This window comes from Marmota marmota, unplaced genomic scaffold (assembly GCF_001458135.2).
Source record: "Marmota marmota marmota unplaced genomic scaffold, marMar, whole genome shotgun sequence".
Taxonomy (NCBI): Eukaryota; Metazoa; Chordata; class Mammalia; order Rodentia; family Sciuridae; genus Marmota; species Marmota marmota.
In genome coordinates, this window is record NW_025999982.1 from 7,501,956 (window position 1) to 7,519,922 (window position 17,967).

The window sequence follows — 17,967 nt, forward strand, 5'->3', positions numbered from 1 at the left end:
ACCCCTCTGCCCTGTCTAGAGTTCATCTTCCTCCCATGTTCCCCCTCCCTACCCCACTATGAGTCAGTCTCCTTAAATCAGAGAAAACATTCAGCATTGTTTTTTTGGGATTGGCTAACTTCACTTAGCATTATCTTCTCCAATACCATCCATTTACTTGCAAATGCCATGATTTTATTCTTTTTATTGCTGAGTAAAATTCCATTGTGTATATACATTTTTAATCCATTCATCCACTGAAGGGCATCTAGGTTGGCTCCATAGTCTAGGTATTGTGGACTGTGCTGCTATAAACATTGATGTGGCTGTGTCCCTGTAGTATGTTGAGGGCGATCTGGCTGCGACATCTGTCACTCCATTGATGGCCAGGGTTGATTTGGCTGATCTGGTTGGCTAGGCGGGTGTCCCCTTCCTCCCTCACTGCTCCACGTGCGTCCCTCCAGAAGCTGCATGCTCAGTCGAAGAGGACGACCCTCCCCGATAGAGGAGGACCATTTTTGCGGTCAGGGGTGTATGAGTAGCTGCACTCCTCTGCTAGAACCTCCAAACAAGCTCTGAATGCCCCATATCCATTTTTACACACACTGCAGCTTCCCACATTGACACTTTCTTTTCCTCTTGAGCTTGTGCTAATTTTTTCTCCTCATTCCCTGACCTTATCTTGAGCCTCCTTCTTGCCCACAAAGCCACTTGGATATGAGGGTGAATAGTTAACAGATGAGAAGAAGCAGGTCACAATGAAACAGATAAATTATACATAAGAGCCACAGTCAATGACACATGGGTGAAATTGGGACCCAGAATGACCCAATGCCCCCAGGGGGCTGGAGAAAGGAGCTGAGAGGCTCCAGTTCCCACTGCCTGACCTGCTCTAGGCCCTTGCCTCGCCTGGCTCACCCCTATTCCTCCCTCAAGCCTCGGCTTAGAGTCAGCCACCAGCGAAGCATCCTGAACCCTCACCTCCTCAGTCTGAGTCAGGTCCCCATATGAGCTCTGCTCACTCCTTCTCCTTCCTCTCCACAGCTCTCACCCCATCACAGTCACAGACTTCGTGCTTGCTTGCTTCAAGTTGTCCTCCTACCTCAAACCATGAGACCCTGGGGCAAGGACCACTCTCATTTTGTCTGTCACCGTGTTCCAGTGCTTAGCACTTTACAGGTCCTTACACATATCTGTTAGATAGCTTAATTATTGATACAGAAAATCAAATGTCATGTAGCCACCAAGACCACTCACATGAGGCTGATATTACGAGGATTTGAAGAGAGGAAATGTGAGGATAGGAGCAGTTTTAGTGACAGGCAGCTTGCAAAGCCTGTGTAGAACAAAGGAAGAAAAGGGGGTAGACATTTATTTCTCTTGAGTGATTACGATTGGAAGAAAGTTCGATTCAACTGATGAATTTTATGTTATATGAACAGATGGACATAATGGGAATTATAACAGACTATGCTGCCATCTGAAATAAGTAGATACATTTCTTTGAAATAAAGCACTTTGAATACAGTTCATTACGTTTTCATATCATTGTTCTGTAAGTGTCCTATTAAGTAAAAAGCTCTGTTAAGCATAAGCAGTGTGGAATATTTAGCAAGAAAGAGCTAAGGACTGCTGACTCTTGTCAAAATTCTAAAATGATTGGGATGCCATGCAGATCCGAATCTCTGGATGCTGCATTACTGGGATGCACTGGGTCAGAAGCTACCATGTGCATCCTGTTCACACAGTCTCCCTTAGGTTTCTCTCAACCAGCTTTCGCAGACACAACCATTATAAAGCATTTACCATCAGGACAGCATCAGTCTCAAAAGGGTTCATTAGGCCGTTAAAAAAAAAAAAAGTTTTGTTCTTTGTTTTCCCCTCAAGTCTTTTAGCCTTAACATTCATTAACAAGTCCTCCTGCCTCATCAATATCCTCTGTACTTCTCCATTCCAGTTTTTAATCATGTTTCTTTTCTAGAATCTGAAAACAGTTGCCATCCTTAACATTCAATTCACACTGCTCGTGCTCACAAAGTGAAAGGAACTTGAGAAATCATCTAATCCAATCCACTCATGTTGGAGATAAAGACTTTTTTTTGGAAGATATGTTTAGTTAAAATCAGATAAGCTTTCTGTACCAAACTCAAAAATTAAAATCAGAGCACCTACTGGGCTGGATCGTAGTCAACTTGGATTAGAGGTAGGGAGGGAAATTGAGCCTAAGGGGACAAAATTGCTGACTAGATGAAGTCACCGGAAGCTGGAAAAATATTGGCCACCTCCAAGTTATAGCCAATCTACAAGCCAGAAGGATTAGGCAACAGGAGGCTATAGTCACACTCACTACTAATTTTGCAACAAAGACAATAAGGCAATGAGACAGTAAGTGGACAAAGGCATTGGCTGTATAGTCAAGTAAATCTCAGTTCAAATCCTCAGCCACCCAGTAACTGGGTAACTTTGGGAAGGCCTTGGGAGGACTTGGATTTTTAAAACCCAACACCTACAACATGGGGGTATTGTAAGGTTTAAATGAAATGGCATATACAAAATGCTAGTAGATACACCTGTGTTTCCTACAGCATTGTTTACAACAGTTAAAGGTAGAAACAACCATCGAGACCTTCAAAGGATGAGTGGATGAACCAAGTGAATAAGTGCATATTATTCAATCTTGAAAAGGAATAAAATTCCAAAACATGCTACAATGCAGATGAACTTCTAAAATATCATGCTAAGTGAAATAAGCCAGACATAAAAGGACAAATATTCAAATAGTCACTCATATGAGGCACCTGGAATAAGCAAGATAACAGGTACAGAAGGTGGTATAGAGGCTACGGGGATAGGAGGGGATGGGAGCTATCGTTTAATGGGCACAGAGTTTCTGCTTGGGATTATGAAATGGATCTAGAAATTGATGGCGGTGATATTGCAGAACATGGTGAAAATACTTGTCACTGAACTGTTCACTTAAAAAGACGAAACTGGCAAACTGTCTATTAGGTCTACTTAACAGAGAGTAGAATGGCAGGTGCAAATGAAGTGCGAGGACGTTGCTGTGGTGAGTCCCACTCTTGCTGCCTTACCTGCTCCAAGTAGTGCAGTGACAAGTTGATATACTTGGCCTCGGTCAGAAGCTGGCCCCCTACGCCACTCTTGGCAACTCGTTCAGAGCCAGCCAGGTCAACCAGGTGGAGCTTGGCGTGCCGGACAGTTGCAGAGCCTGGCTCCTTGCTTGACAAGTGAATGGTGAAGATGCAGTGGGAACGGGTCGAGGCTTGGTTCATGGGAGTCTATGAAAGAAGAAATCGCAAAACAAAAATAATTAGAACTGAGCACTTTGGAAGAGTGTCAGAAGATTTAAATGTGTATTTCTAAAGATATAGCATTTCCCATGGAGCCAACACTGTCAAATGGAACAAAAACACTTGTAACTGAGACCTATAAAGTACGTGCTTTTCAATGTTATTACCGCCGATGACTGAAAACCAATGTGGATGGGTTAATTCAGAGAGTGACGTAAAGAAACGTTCTAGTGAGGTGAAGACCCAATCCTCTCACCAGGATGACAACTTTATTTCATCACCCAGCTATAATCCATGCCTATCCTTGGCCATCCATATTGAAAATGGCTATTTTAACCTCACAGGAAGGAGAAGAGAGTGTGCGTATCAAGAGAACAGTTTTCCCAATGGTAAACACGATTCACAGACAAGGATGCCTAGGTCACTGCTACTGCTCAACACTGAGCCACAGGCTCTAACCAGCATCATAAAAAAGAGACCGACATAGGGGCAGAATAATAGGAAAAGAATGCATTACAATGTCATTGTGTATAGAATATTTACAGTCAACCTAGAAAACTCAAGAGCTTCTACAAAAAAAAAAAAAACTGATAAGAACCAAAAAGTTTATCAGTATTGCTAGATACAAAATCAATTAAATTCTAACAGCCCAACAAGAATTAGGAAATCAAATATTATTCAGAATGGCAACAAAGACAAGGAGATAACAAGGGATTACTTATGTAAGAGATATGATCTATAGGGAACTGATGAAATAGTATTTAAGAACATAAAAAGAAAACCTGAAATATACCAATTCTTAGATGAAAAAACTAAGAATCTACATATAAAAGTTTGTATGTTAACCTATATATATATATAATGCAATTGAAATAAGAATATTTCCAGTTTTTTCCCCCAGAATAAAACAAAGTGGTTCTAAAAATCAAGTAGGAGAAAATCTTCATATAAAAAGAAAATTATCCATTCAAAATATCTTCAAAAAAAATAAAATACTTGGGAATCAACCTAACAAAAGAGGTGAAAGACTTATACAATGAAAACTACAGAACCCTAAAGAGAGAAATAGAAGAAGATCTTAGAAGATGGAAAAATATACCTGTTCATGGATAGGCAGAACTAACATCATCAAAATGGCGATATTACCAAAAGTTCTCTATAGGTTTAATGCAATGCCAATCAAAATCCCAACGGCATTTCTTGTAGAAATGGAGAAAGCAATCATGAAATTCATATGGAAAAACAAAAGACCCAGAATAGCAAAAGCAATTCTAAGCAGGAAGTGTGAATCAGGCGGTATAGCGATACCAGACTTCAAACTATACTACAGAGCAATAGTAACAAAAACAGCATGGTACTGGTACCAAAACAGGCGGGTGGACCAATGGTACANTAAAAAATGACAAAATCATAGAATTTACAGGGAAATGGATGGCATTAGAGCAGATTATGCTAAGTGAAGCTAGCCAATCCCTAAAAAACAAATGCCAAATGTCTTCTTTGATATAAGGAGAGTAACTAAGAACAGAGTAGGGTCGAAGAGCATGAGAAGAAGATTAACATTAAATAGGGATGAGAGATGGGAGGGAAAGGGAGAGAGAAGGGAAATTGCATGGAAATGGAAGGAGACCCTCAGAGTTATACAAAAGTAGATACAAGAGGAAGTGAGGGGAAAGGGAAAAATAATACAAGGGGGACAAATGGAGGGGGCAGAGAGAGAAGAGGCGAGGGGAGGGAAGGGGAGGGGGGATAGTAGAGGATAGGAAAGGCAGCAGAACACAACAGACACTAGTATGGCAATATGTAAATCAATGGATGTGTAACTGATGTGATTCTGCAATCTGTATTTGGGGTAAAAATGGGAGCTCATAACCCACTTGAATCAAAGTGTGAAATATGATATATCAAGAATTATGTAATGTTTTGAACAGCCAACAATAAAAAATTTAAAAAAAAAAAAAGAAAGTAGTCCCCATTATATGTGAAAATTTGGTATAGGCATATGAAAAATATACAAGAAAAAGAAAATTTTAAATGACAAAAAAAAAATAAATAAAAAAAAATAAAAAATAAAAAGAAAATTAATTCTGTGAAAGAAGCAGGGTGGAGGGGTACTTGTCCTTTCCTATGTCCAGGTGTACCACAAAGCCACGGTCATTAGAGGAGCACTGAAGCAGGAGCAGACAACTAGGTCTATGGAACATGCTGTGCTCAGTGAGCAACTCCAGGTAGGACACAGGGGACATCACACTGCAGAGGAAAAATAACAGACTAATTAATTAGTGGTGCTAGAATACCTGGCACTCCATGTAGGAAAAGGTAAATTTAGGTTAACTTTTTACACTATATACACAGATTCAAAAATAGAATAAAGCCTTATGTGTAGTAGCATCTGCCTGTTACAGAAAACATCCAGATTTTGGTTTTTTGGGATTGCACTTAGCATGATATTCTCCAGCTCTATCCATTTACTGTTAAATGCCATCATTTCATTCTTCTTTAAGGCTGAGTAATATTCCTTTGTGTATATGTACCACATTTTCTTTATCCATTCTTCTGTTGAAGGGCACCTAGGTTGGTTCCATAGCTTTGCTATTGTGAATTGAGCTGCTAGAAACAGTGATGCGGATGCATCACTGAAATACGCTGATTTTAGGTCCTTTGGATATTAACTGAGAAGTGAGATAGCTGGGTCAAATGGTGCCTTAAGTGTAAAATAACACAATATTAACAAGAACACAAGAAAATATGGAAGTATATTGTAATCAGTCCAGGGTAGTAATGGATAGCTTTCAGTTAACATAAAAAATAGAAAAATAAATTGACTCAAATATGATTTAAATATTTGGCAAAATATCCCCAAATTTAAAGACTTATGTAAGTGGGTGAAGATATTTGCAATATGTAAGTCTGATTAAAGATTAAGATTTGAAATACACAACTCATTACTCAAGAAGAAGACAACTCAGAAAAAAAGGCAAAAGCTAGAATAGGGATCCTATAAAGAAGGAATCTAAAAATGGTTAATGTATATTTGAAAAAAATGCTCCAATTTATAAATTTTGAGAACTATCTAACTTTGAAAAATAAGAATAAATGATTTCACACCCACGAGAATGCAAAAATTAAAAAGATAAAGTCTAGCACAACAAGTGCTGCTGAGGACCTAAGGAGATGGGAATTTTTATATACTGCTGTTGAAAACGTAACTTAAGAACTTTAATAAGAGCAATTTGACAGTATGTGGCAACATTGTTAATGCATTAAACTCACAACCCACCAAGAAACTACTAGGTGTATCTCCTAGAGAGAATTCTTGGGTAGGTATATCAGGAGACACAGGTATAAGGACATTCACTGCAACATTATTTGGGAAATTGGTGCAAAATGTACAACTTAAATGAACGTCTGCAGCAGAAGAGATTAATAGGCTGGGATAATTCAAAATACAGAGAAGTTAAAATGAAATAACCTTCAGAAATATTGACATGGATAGGTTTCTGAAGAAATTCCTCGTGCTGAAGAAAAACAGCAAATTAAAGAATGATGTGAACCCTGTGATAGAGTTTATGTAATCATACAAGTGGGACTACCTATTGTTCACAGGAGTATAACTTAAGTCACTAAAAGGATAACAATGTGGACCAGAAGGATAGGGCAAATTGATGATGGTGGTGGCCTTTGTGAGGTTAGAAGTAGAAGACCAACAAGGACATATCAGCTTTCTCTGCGACATGCTATTTCGTTTATTCAAAAATTATTAGAAGAAAATTTTCGGTTGTGAAAACTAAAATATGCTGGTCTTATTGTTCTCTGTACTTTTTTAGATTATAAATTTTCTACAAGAAAGAAAATGAGCTGAGTCAAGATGTTCGTTAGCAGTACCACCTTGTCAAATCATAAAAAAACTAGGACTATTCCAAATGAATATTCATGAGAGTAAATATGTTCAGATTCCCACCTTTGCAAAATGGGACTTAACCAAAGAATTTTGGTATGAATGCACATGTATGCAGATAGGGAAACATATCTGGATGCTATTTCAACCAGAAATTCTTTCGTAAAAATAACTTCTTGATCTACACCATGGTTGATTTACACCAACTAGCAAAATATACAGATGGCATAGTTTTGGTGATGATGATGTAGCTAGTGAGTTAAACAGGCTGAAAATTTGACCCATTACTTGTTGCCACAATAACTATACACAAACCTAGCCAGTGTGTGATTTTGCATGCTAAAGTGGATCAGCAAATAACTGTGCATGTAAAACCGCAAATTCAAATTTAGAACCTAAGTTGAGGTGTTCTGGAAGTGACTGTAAGTTATTTGCAGAACTTAAACATGGGTTTCGTTTCACTGTTATATTCGCACAACAATAAATGCTACAGTACTGTAACGAAAGTCAAATTAACATCGATATAAACAAATAACACAGACTATTCTCAACAGCTGTCTTCGGCTTCGAAACTGATATGGGGAAAGTGCAATCAAATGTGGACCATTAATAAACATTGGAGCGCGTGCCCATTTATTTCAAAGGAATATGATATTTACGAAAATGAAATTACATTTCTGGAGTCTATAATTAAAGTGCAGTAATATGCTGTAGAAGTCCATGCCTACAGTTTTGTAATGTCTCATAAATATTTTCTGCATGAAGTAGTGGTTGGTGTCCTTTTAGATAAAATTTTCTTAAACCTCAGAAAACATTCTTTATGTGGAGCTGTTTAAGTGTGATTGGATGTGCTGGTATCTGCTCTGCGTTTAGTTAAGGACGTCTTCGTGTCTTGTGGGCATGCCCATTTGCTTGTCCTTTTAAAGGTAAAACCGTATTAAAATGTTTCTGAAATTGCCGGAGAACAGATGGCACCATTTAGGCAGATTCATTCAAATCTAAGCACACGTTTTAAACAAATGTGTTTCTGGCATTAGACTGTGCCTTTGGAAAAACTCTAAGGATGATTAATCATCTGTACGCAGAGGGCTTTCACATTTCCTATCAGTCTATGTACAGAGCTGTACTAGGCAAAGCGGAGACAAGAAGGAAAATAAGACATGGACCTCGCCCTCAGGGAACTTGTAATCTAGTCAGGAATCAGAGCCAAATGTGTGAAATGAGAGTGAATGTGAAATGAGGGAGAGGCAAAAATGTGTGGTCAAGAAAACGATCTGTTCCCAGCACTGAGTGTCCTGATCCCCTAGTCCTATCTGAGAACCTGCCCATTCCTCTTCCTGGAAGCTCCTTGTCCTCTGCCCACTGCCTGGTTTCTAAAGCCAAGGGCTCTCCAGCTTCTTTTCCCTCCCTAACCACCCTGTCTCCTTTTCCTTCACAGCACCCTCTTTCCTTCAGCTGTGGCCTTGAGATTTCTTCCCCTTGGGAACACACCTTTGACAGCCTCATCCTCATTGGATAGGCTCTAGAGTGTAATAAAAATATCACAAATCAAAAACCTTAAGAATTTGGCATCGATGAACTGGTTTCAAGTCCTGGTTCTGACATTTGCTAGAGTTAAAAGCTTCAACAAATTTGCATGAGGTAATTTTGGTTTTCATCTCTCTGAAATGCCATAATAAGACATGCTTTGCTGCAAAGAATTATATTACATACCAGTTGAGTTGCTAAATGTTGAAGTGCTCTGTGAACTGTAAAAAGGATCACATAACTTCCATCACTGTTGATCTTCACTCTGTTCTGGTGCCTCCCCATTCATATTTCCTACCCTCAGGTTCTCTGCACACCAGCTTAACTAACAGCTGTCACTAAAACGCCCTGCTTGTATCTTGAACATAATGCTCCCCAAACAACCACGTCAACTTTCCCTCCCAGTGGCCCATGGGTGGATGTCCAATCCATCCTACTTCTCTCAGACTCCACTTCCTCCCATCTTCTTCATTAATCAATTACCCCTTACCTCTCACCTGGGCTGCTGCATTCTCTTCTCATTAGTCTCTCCATATTTTCTTTATCCCTCCGACTGTTCTCTATCTTCAAGAGTAATGTTTTTAAAAGGAATATTTAATTATGTCAATCTTGTCCAAATCCCTGAGTTAAAAGAGTATGCTTCCTAACACCAAATATCTCTATTTCTTTCAACTATGTCTTATACAACTGTTCATCAAAATCCTTTTAAATATGGCACGCTGAATTGAATATATTTTTTTAAAATGTAGACTAGGCTCAGCAGAGAACATTGATGTTTTATTTCCTGGAATCTGGGTCATCCAGATCTAGTATTGCTAATAAATAACACATGAAGTGTTATTTTGCCAGATTTTCTGTAGCCTTACCCATGCATGGAATTTCTTTCACACACACACACACACACACACACACACACAAATTTATCTGATGACTACATTTGATTAGTCTTTACTCCAACATTATAATCCACTGGATCTTACTTTTATTTTTCAATTCTGTGCTATCTACAAATGACAACATTTGCATATATTCATCTGACTAATTTGTAAGACCTTTCATGGAGACCACCTCTGCTCTCCACCCTATTAGTTAACAGTTATGGGTACTTTCCAACTGGCTTCAATCCAAGTACTTTCATGCACCTTCTATTTCTCTTTATATACCTTAAGGATATTTTGAGAGACTTATTAAATAAACTGAATTCATTTGATCTATAAGTTTGTATAACCCTATCAGAAAAGTGAATGAAATTAGTTTAAGGCAAATAATGCTCTTTCCTAATTGCTTACTGATTATTATTTAATGAATTTTTATTATCAATTTCTACTTTTAGGACTTGGCATCAAAATATTACATTATAATTTTCCATGTTTTTAAATTGAGAACACAATATTTTATTTTATGATGTGGAAGTTTAAAAGCCAGGCTCACTAGGTTCTGCACGCATTCATCACTGCAGAAGCCTATGGTCAGTGAAAGTTCTTGTCCTGTTTCTCCTCTTCAGTGTAGTCAAATCTTACTTTTCAATGAAAGCCTGTCCTTCTGAAAGGTTTCCTCCTTTACAAAGATTCTCCATGTCCTTCTTCCTCCCACCGTGACTCCCAGCTCCTAATTCATCATTGTGACCCTAGTATAACCTTGTAGTGTCAAACAATGCTTGCTAAATTGTTGATTCTTGCTCATTTCTCATTTTCTGGAATCTTTGTGGCACACTCCATAAGTTTTTAAAATCTCCAAATAATTCTGGGACTACTTCTGCAAACTTTCTAAATCCATGAAATATTGTTCTCTTGAACCTAAAAATTAGAAAGATTTGAAACAGCTAGACTGACTCACATTTTCTCTTACCTATCTTGGGTTTCAATTGTTTTTGTGTCTGACTCCAGAGCTCTTAGCCTCTGTCCTCTACATCTTCAACTGCCTTTCCCTTGTCTGGAATGTCCTCTTGCTTGTCACCAAAGTATATTCTTTCCCTCCTGCCAAAGCCCACTCAAAATGATCTTCATGAATTCCCAGGGACTACTGCCAATTAGCTTTACTTGTTGTATTCAAAAAGGACACTTACTGTTTATATACATAGTAGATGATCATTAATATCCAAATCCCAGAAGAAGTCAAAGGATGTGCTGTTCCAAATGGATTTCTAAGTATTCATCATTTAAAAATTATGACATTTTAATGAACAATATGAGGGTAGTAAATGGTGATGATGTGGTCTGTTCAGCTGCAGATGGAGTGCAGATTGTAAAAGGTGACTCAAAAAAATGATCCTGCCTGAAGATGGTGGCTTCAAAATGTCCATACAGAAGGGCTTTGGAGCAGCCATGTGGTGGAGGGGTTGGTGGCTGAAGCTGCTTTTGCAGAGTGCTTTACATAATACAGGATTAAGAGAGAGAACATCAAAAGCCTATACTGCAGACTGGCAGGCAGCACTGAAGCCCCTTCCTTCAGTCTTTAAGCCCCTTCTTACTGGCACCCACTAAGCCACCACTCTCAGCAGCTGTTTCAGATGGTTAAAAAAAAATCTCAAATTTCATCGGACAAGAATCATTTTCTACAGGACAGGAGATACTCCTAAACTAAAAGGGAAATTTGAAAATAAACAGTGATTCAGTTTTCCTGTTTGTGAGTGTGTGTGGCCAGCCACTTTTAAGATTGAAAATTTTGATTTGGAGAATAAGAATCACTAAGTGAAATGTTTGTGTTTACATAATATGCTATTTTTTTTGGAACATTAGGAAACTCATATGTTTCCAATCACTTCAGAATGATGGTAGATAGTTAACACAGCCTTCTGCAGTTCAGCTTCTTTATATCACATTATAAAGTTTTTTAGGATCCTTTGAATGCTTATTTAGGCTCCGCTTTCACGCAGGTTACTTGGCTGCTACTATCCACAGCACAAGGCCATTGCCCAGTTCCCCCCACCTCACCAGACACCCCGGTGCTGGAAGCAGATGGACTCCATCTTGGAAAACCTTCCTTGCCATTTTTTGGTGGGCATGGCTATCAGATTAGATCTCCATTTGAGCAGGTGATGTATTGTTGATATTGGGATCTATTAACATTGTCCTTCTCCACAAAGGAGAGATCTTGGAACCCTACAAGAGCACTACAAATCTATAGGGTAAAAAAAATAAAACATTAGATCCACAGAGCTGGAAAGGAAGACACATGAGCAACATGAAAAGACAAGGGAAGAAAGTACCATAAACAAATCAAGACACCACATCATTAGAAGCATTGGCAGCTACAGCAGAAAAAGTGACAGAGAAAGATTCAGGATATACATGGTTAAAATGTTTTGGGATCTCAAAGAAGACATAAGAGAACAAATACAGGCAGTGAAAGATCATTTTGACAATGAGCTACATACAAAATCCAAGAAGCAAAAGATCACCTCAACAGGGAGATAGAGGTTCTAAAAACAAACAAACAAACAAACAAACAAACCCCCCCAAAACAGAAATCCTTGAAATGAAAGAAATAATAAACCAAATTAAAAACTCAAATGAAAGCATCACCAACAGAGTAGACCACTTAAAAGATAGAACAGCAGATAATGAAGATAAAATAAATCATCTTGAAAAGAACATAGACCACAAAGTGGAAATGATAAGAAACCATGAGCAGAACATTCAAGAAATATGGGATAGCATAAAAAGACCAAATTTACGAGTTATTGGGATGGAAGAAGGCAAACAGGTCCAAACCAAAGGAATGAACAATCTATTCACTGAAATAATATCAGAAAACTTTCCAAACATGAAGAATGAATTGGAAATCCAAATTCAAGAAGCCTGCACGATGCCAAATGTACAAAGTCACAACAGACCCACACCAAGGCACATTATAATGAAAACGCCCAACAAACAGAATAAGGAGAGAATTTTAAAAGCCACAAGAGAAAGGAATCAGATTACATATAAGGGAAAACCAATTAGGATAACAGCAGATTTTTCAACACAGGCCCTGAAAGCTAGAAGAGCTTGGAACAACATATATCAAGCTCTGAAAGATAATGGGTGCCAACCAAGAATCTTGTATCCAGCAAAATTAAGCTTTAGATTTGAAGAAGAAATAAAAACCTTCCATGATAAACAAAATTTAAAAGAATTTATGGCTAGAAAACTGGCACTACAAAACATCCTTGGCAAAATATTTCATGAAGAGGAAATGAAAAACAACAATGAAAATCAGCAGAGGGAGGTAGTACACTAAAGGAAAAACTAATCAAAGAGGAAAATCAAGTCAAGTTAAATAACAAAAATAAACAAATACAGCTGGAAATACAAACCTTCTCAATAATAACCCTGAATGTTAACGGCTTAAACTCACCCATCAAAATACATAGGCTAGCAAATTGGATTTTAAAAAAAGACCCAACAATATGCTGCCTCCAGGAGACTCATCTGATAGGAAAAGACATATACAGACTGAAGGCAAAAGGTTGGGAAAAATCATACCACTTACATGGATTGTGGAAGCAAGCAGAGGTTTCCATACTCATATCAAATAAAGTAGACTTCAAGCCAAAGTTAATCAAAATGGATAAAGATGGACACTACATACTGCCGAAGGGAACCATACACCAACAATACATAACAATCATAAATATATATGCCCCAAACAGCTATATTCATCAAACAAACTCTTCTCAAGTTTAAGAGTCAAATTGACCACAACACAATAATCTTGGGTGACTTTAACACACCTCTCTCACCACTGGATAGATCTTCCAAACAAAAGTTGAATAAAGAAACTATAGAACTCAATAACACAATCAATACCTTAGAGTTAACTGACATATAGAATATTTCAACCTGCATCAAGTGGATACACTTTCTTCTCAGCAGCACATGGATCCTTCTCTAAAACAGACCACATACTATGCCACAAAGCAACTCTTAGTAAATACAAAAAAGAAGAGACACTACCATGCATTTTATCAGATCAGATAAAAAATTCTCCATCACCTGGAGACTAAACAATAAGCTACTGAATAAACAATGGGTTACAGAAGACATCAAGAAGGAGATTAAAAAATTCTTAGAGATAATTGAGAACATAGACATAACATACCGAAATCTCTGGGACACTATGAAAGCGTACTAAGAGGAAAATTCATTACATGGAGTTCATTCTTTAAAAGAAGAAAAAGTCAACAAATGAATGACCTCACACTACATCTCAAAGCCCTAGAAAAAGAAGAACAAATCAACAGCAAAAGCAGTAGAAAGCAAGAAATAATAAGAGCTGAAATCAATGAAATCAAAACAAAAGAAAAAATTGACAAAACAAAAAGTTGGTTCTTTTGAAAAAAATAAATAACATTGACAGACCTTTATCCCTGCTAACAGAGAAGGAGAGAGAGAGAGAGAACTCAAATTACCAGCATACATGATGAAAAAATTAATATCACAACAGACACCACAGAAATTATAGAGGATAATTGGAAATTATTTTGAAATCCTATACTCCAATAAAATAGAAGACATTGAATGCATCAACAAATTTCTTAAGTCATATGATTTGCCCAGATTGAGTCAGGAAGATATACACAATTTAAACAGAGCAATATCAAGAGAGGAAATAGAAGAAGCCATCAAAAGCTTACCAACCAAGAAAAGCCCAGGACCAGATGGATACACAGCTGAGTTCTACAAGACCTTTAAAGAAAAACTAATACCAATACTCTTCAATTTATTTCAGGAAATAGAAAAAGAGGCAGTAATTCCAAACTCATTTTATGAGGCCAATATCACCCTGATCCCCAAACCAGGCAAAGATACAGCAAAGAAAGAAAACTTCGGACAAATATCTCTAATGAACATAGAAGCAAAATTCTGAATAAAATTCTGGCAAATCAAATATAAAAACACATCAAAAAGATTGTGCACCATGATCAAGTGGGATTCATCCCAGGGATGCAAGGTTGGTTCAACATACGGAAATCAATAAATGTAATTCATCACCTCAACAGAATTAAAGATAAGAATCATATTATCATCTCAATGGATGCAGAAAAAGCATTTGACAAAATACAGCACCCCTTTGTATTCAAAACACTAAAAAACTAGAAATAACAGGAACATATATCAACATCGCAAAGGCTATCTACGCTAAGCCTCAGGCCAACATCATTCGAAATGGAGAAAAATTGAAGGCATTCCCTCTAAAAACTGGAACAAGACAGGGATGCTCTCTTTCACCACTTCTATTCAACATAGTTCTTGAAACACTGGCCAGAACAATTAGACAGACGAAAGAAATCAAAGAGATATGTATAGGAAAAGAAGAACTTAAGCTAGCACTATTTGCTGATGATATGATTCTATACCTAGAAAACCTAAAAAACCCCACCAGAAAACTTCTAGAACTAGTAAATGAATTCAGCAAACTAGCAGGATATAGAATCAACACCCATAAATCAAAGGCATTTCTGTATATCAATGACAAAGCCTCTGAGAAGGAAATGAGGAAAACTACCCCCATTCACAATAACCTCAAAAAAAAAAATAAGACACTTGGGAATCAACAACAGAGATGGAAATCTATATAATGAAAACTACAGAGCCATAAAGAGAGAAATCAAAGAAGACCTTAGAAGATGGAAAGTTCTACCTTGCTCTTTGATAGGCAGAATTAATATTATTAAAATAACCATACTACCCAAAGCACTATACAGATTTAATGCAATTCCAATCAAAATCCCAATGGAATTCCACATAAAAATAGAAAAAGCAATCATGAAATTCATCTGGAAAAATAAGAGACCTAGAAGAGCTAAATCAATCCTTAGCAGGAAGAGTGAAGCAGGTGGCATCACTATACCGGACCTTAAACTATACTACAGAGCAATAGTAACAAAAACAGCATGGTATTGGCACCAAAACTGATAGATCAATGGTAGACCAATGGTACAGAATAGAGGACACAGAGACTAACCAACAAAACTATAATTATCTTATATTAGACAAAGGTGCCAAAAACATGTACTGGAGAAAAGATAGCATCTTCAACAAATGATGCTGGGATAACTGGAAATCCATATGCAACAAAATTAAATTAAACCCCTATCTCTCACCATGCACAAAACTCAACTCAAAGTGGATTAAGGACCTAGGAATTAAACCAGAGACTCTACATCTAAAGAAGAAAAAGTAGGCCCTATTTTTTATCATGTGGGATTAGGCCTCAACTTCCTTAATAAGACTCCTATAGCACAAGAATTAAAACCAAGAATCAATAAATGGGATGGGAATCAAACTAAAAAGTTTCTTCTCAGTAAAAGAAACAATCTGTGAGGTGAACAGAGAGCCCACATCCTGGGAGCAAATGTTTACCCCTCACACATCAGATAGAGCACTAATCTCTAGGGTATATAAAGAACTCAAAAAGCTAAGCATTGAAAAAACAAATAACCCAATCAACAAACGGGCCAAGGACCTGGACAGACACTTCTCAGAAGAGGATATACAATCAATCAACAAATATATGAAAAAATGCTCATCATCTCTAGCCATCAGAGAAATGCAAATCAAAAGTACTCTAAGATATCATCTCACTCTAGTCAGAATGGCAGCTATTATGAAGTCAAACAACAATAAGTGACACAGCCACATCAATGTTTATAGCACAATCCACAATAGCTAAACTGTGGAGCCAACCTAGATGCCCTTCAGTGGATGAATGGATAAAAAAATGTGGCATATATACACAATGGAATTCTATTCAGCATTGCAAGAGAATAAAATCATGGTATTTGCAGGTAAATGGAGAAGATAATGCTAAGCAAAGTTAGCCAATCCCCCAAAACAAATGCCTAATGTTTTCTCTGACATAAGGAGGCTGACTCATAGTGGGGTAGGGAGGGGGAGCATGGGAAGATTAGATGAATTCTAGATAGGGAAGAGGGGTGGGAAGGAAAGGGAGGGGCAGGGGATTAGCAAGAATGGTGGAATGGAATGTGATGGACATCATTATCCAAAGTACATGTATGAAGATACGAATTGGGTGTCAACACACTTTATGTATAAACAGAGATATGAAAAATTGTGGTATATATGTGTAATAAGAATTGTAATGCAAAAAACCAAAGTACATGTATAAAGGCATGAATTGGCATGAGCATACTCTATATACAAAAATATGAAAAATTGTAGTCTATATGTGTAATAAGAATTGTAATGCATTACACTGCCATGTATTTAAAAAAATAAAATCAATAAAACTAAAAAAAAAGAAAATTAATCCTTATTTATTTCTTGCCATAAGATAACTTTCTTTTCATTCCTATGCATCACAATCCTTTTTTCCTCCAACCTTTCTGATATTTTGACTGAAATATTTCAACAAGAATTTCCATTAGCTTTGAACAAAGGAATATATATATATATATATATATATATATATATATATATATATATATNATATATATATATATATATATATATATATATGCATGGATGGAAATATAACAGAGAAACCAGTTAATTTGTGTAATTAATATGATGATGATGATGATAATAATAATAATAATAAACTATTTCTACTAATCTAAGAATAGGTTGGGTGAAGAAAATCTCTTTGAGACTGAACAGAATGTTATAATATTTATGCTAAAGACTCCTTAAAGCAAACCAACTATGAAGACCAACAGCTACCAAAGAATCCAGAATCCAACTTTTCACTTTAATTCCCTTGGAGTGATAACACTTTCTAGACTGAAACCCTTAGTGATTTGTTCCTCTGCTCATTTCTTCTCTCTGAATTAAGGACCAAAAATATCAACCTCCATAGGGTGTTCTAAATGTTTTCTGGACTCCCCAGCCCTTAAAAAGTTAAACCTCACTCTTAAACTAGGGATTACCTGCTCTATCTTCCATGGTTCAGTTACTTATCTAGTTCTTCCCATATTAAATGGTTGGATTAGGAGGTCCACAATTCCCTCCATGTTCTCTAACTCAGCCTGAAAAAGTGAGGTCGGACTAAACCTTGTGGTTTAGCTCTTGACCCTATAAATATGTGCCTTGATGTTTGCTGGGCCGGTTCAGGTCACATTGCCTAGCAGCAAAATAGGCCAACTGGATACCCCTTTATGGATCCTATACTTCTGATTTTCATTTCTGACTTTTCTCTTTATAAAATACCTGGCTTTTAGAAAAATAATGAAAATTATTTTCATTCCTCATCTATCATATTGTCAAAGCAGTTTTGTAAAACAGAAAAACAGACTAGGCACATCAATTT

At 37.1% G+C, this 17,967-nt stretch overlaps 1 protein-coding gene across 3 annotated transcripts in view; it reads right to left on the minus strand.

Moving 5' to 3' along the window:
• The window catches only part of Kif6 (kinesin family member 6), a 394,766-nt gene that overhangs the window by 246,641 nt on the left and 130,158 nt on the right, over positions 1–17,967 (minus strand). For 2 of the 3 annotated variants that reach the window (XM_048805240.1, XM_048805239.1), the window contains exon 7: positions 3,072–3,278. In XM_048805240.1, the coding sequence (XP_048661197.1) occupies positions 3,072–3,278 (207 nt within the window). Of the gene's footprint in view, positions 1–3,071; positions 3,279–17,967 lie in introns of those variants that run through there. The other variant, XM_048805241.1, reaches the window with a different exon arrangement.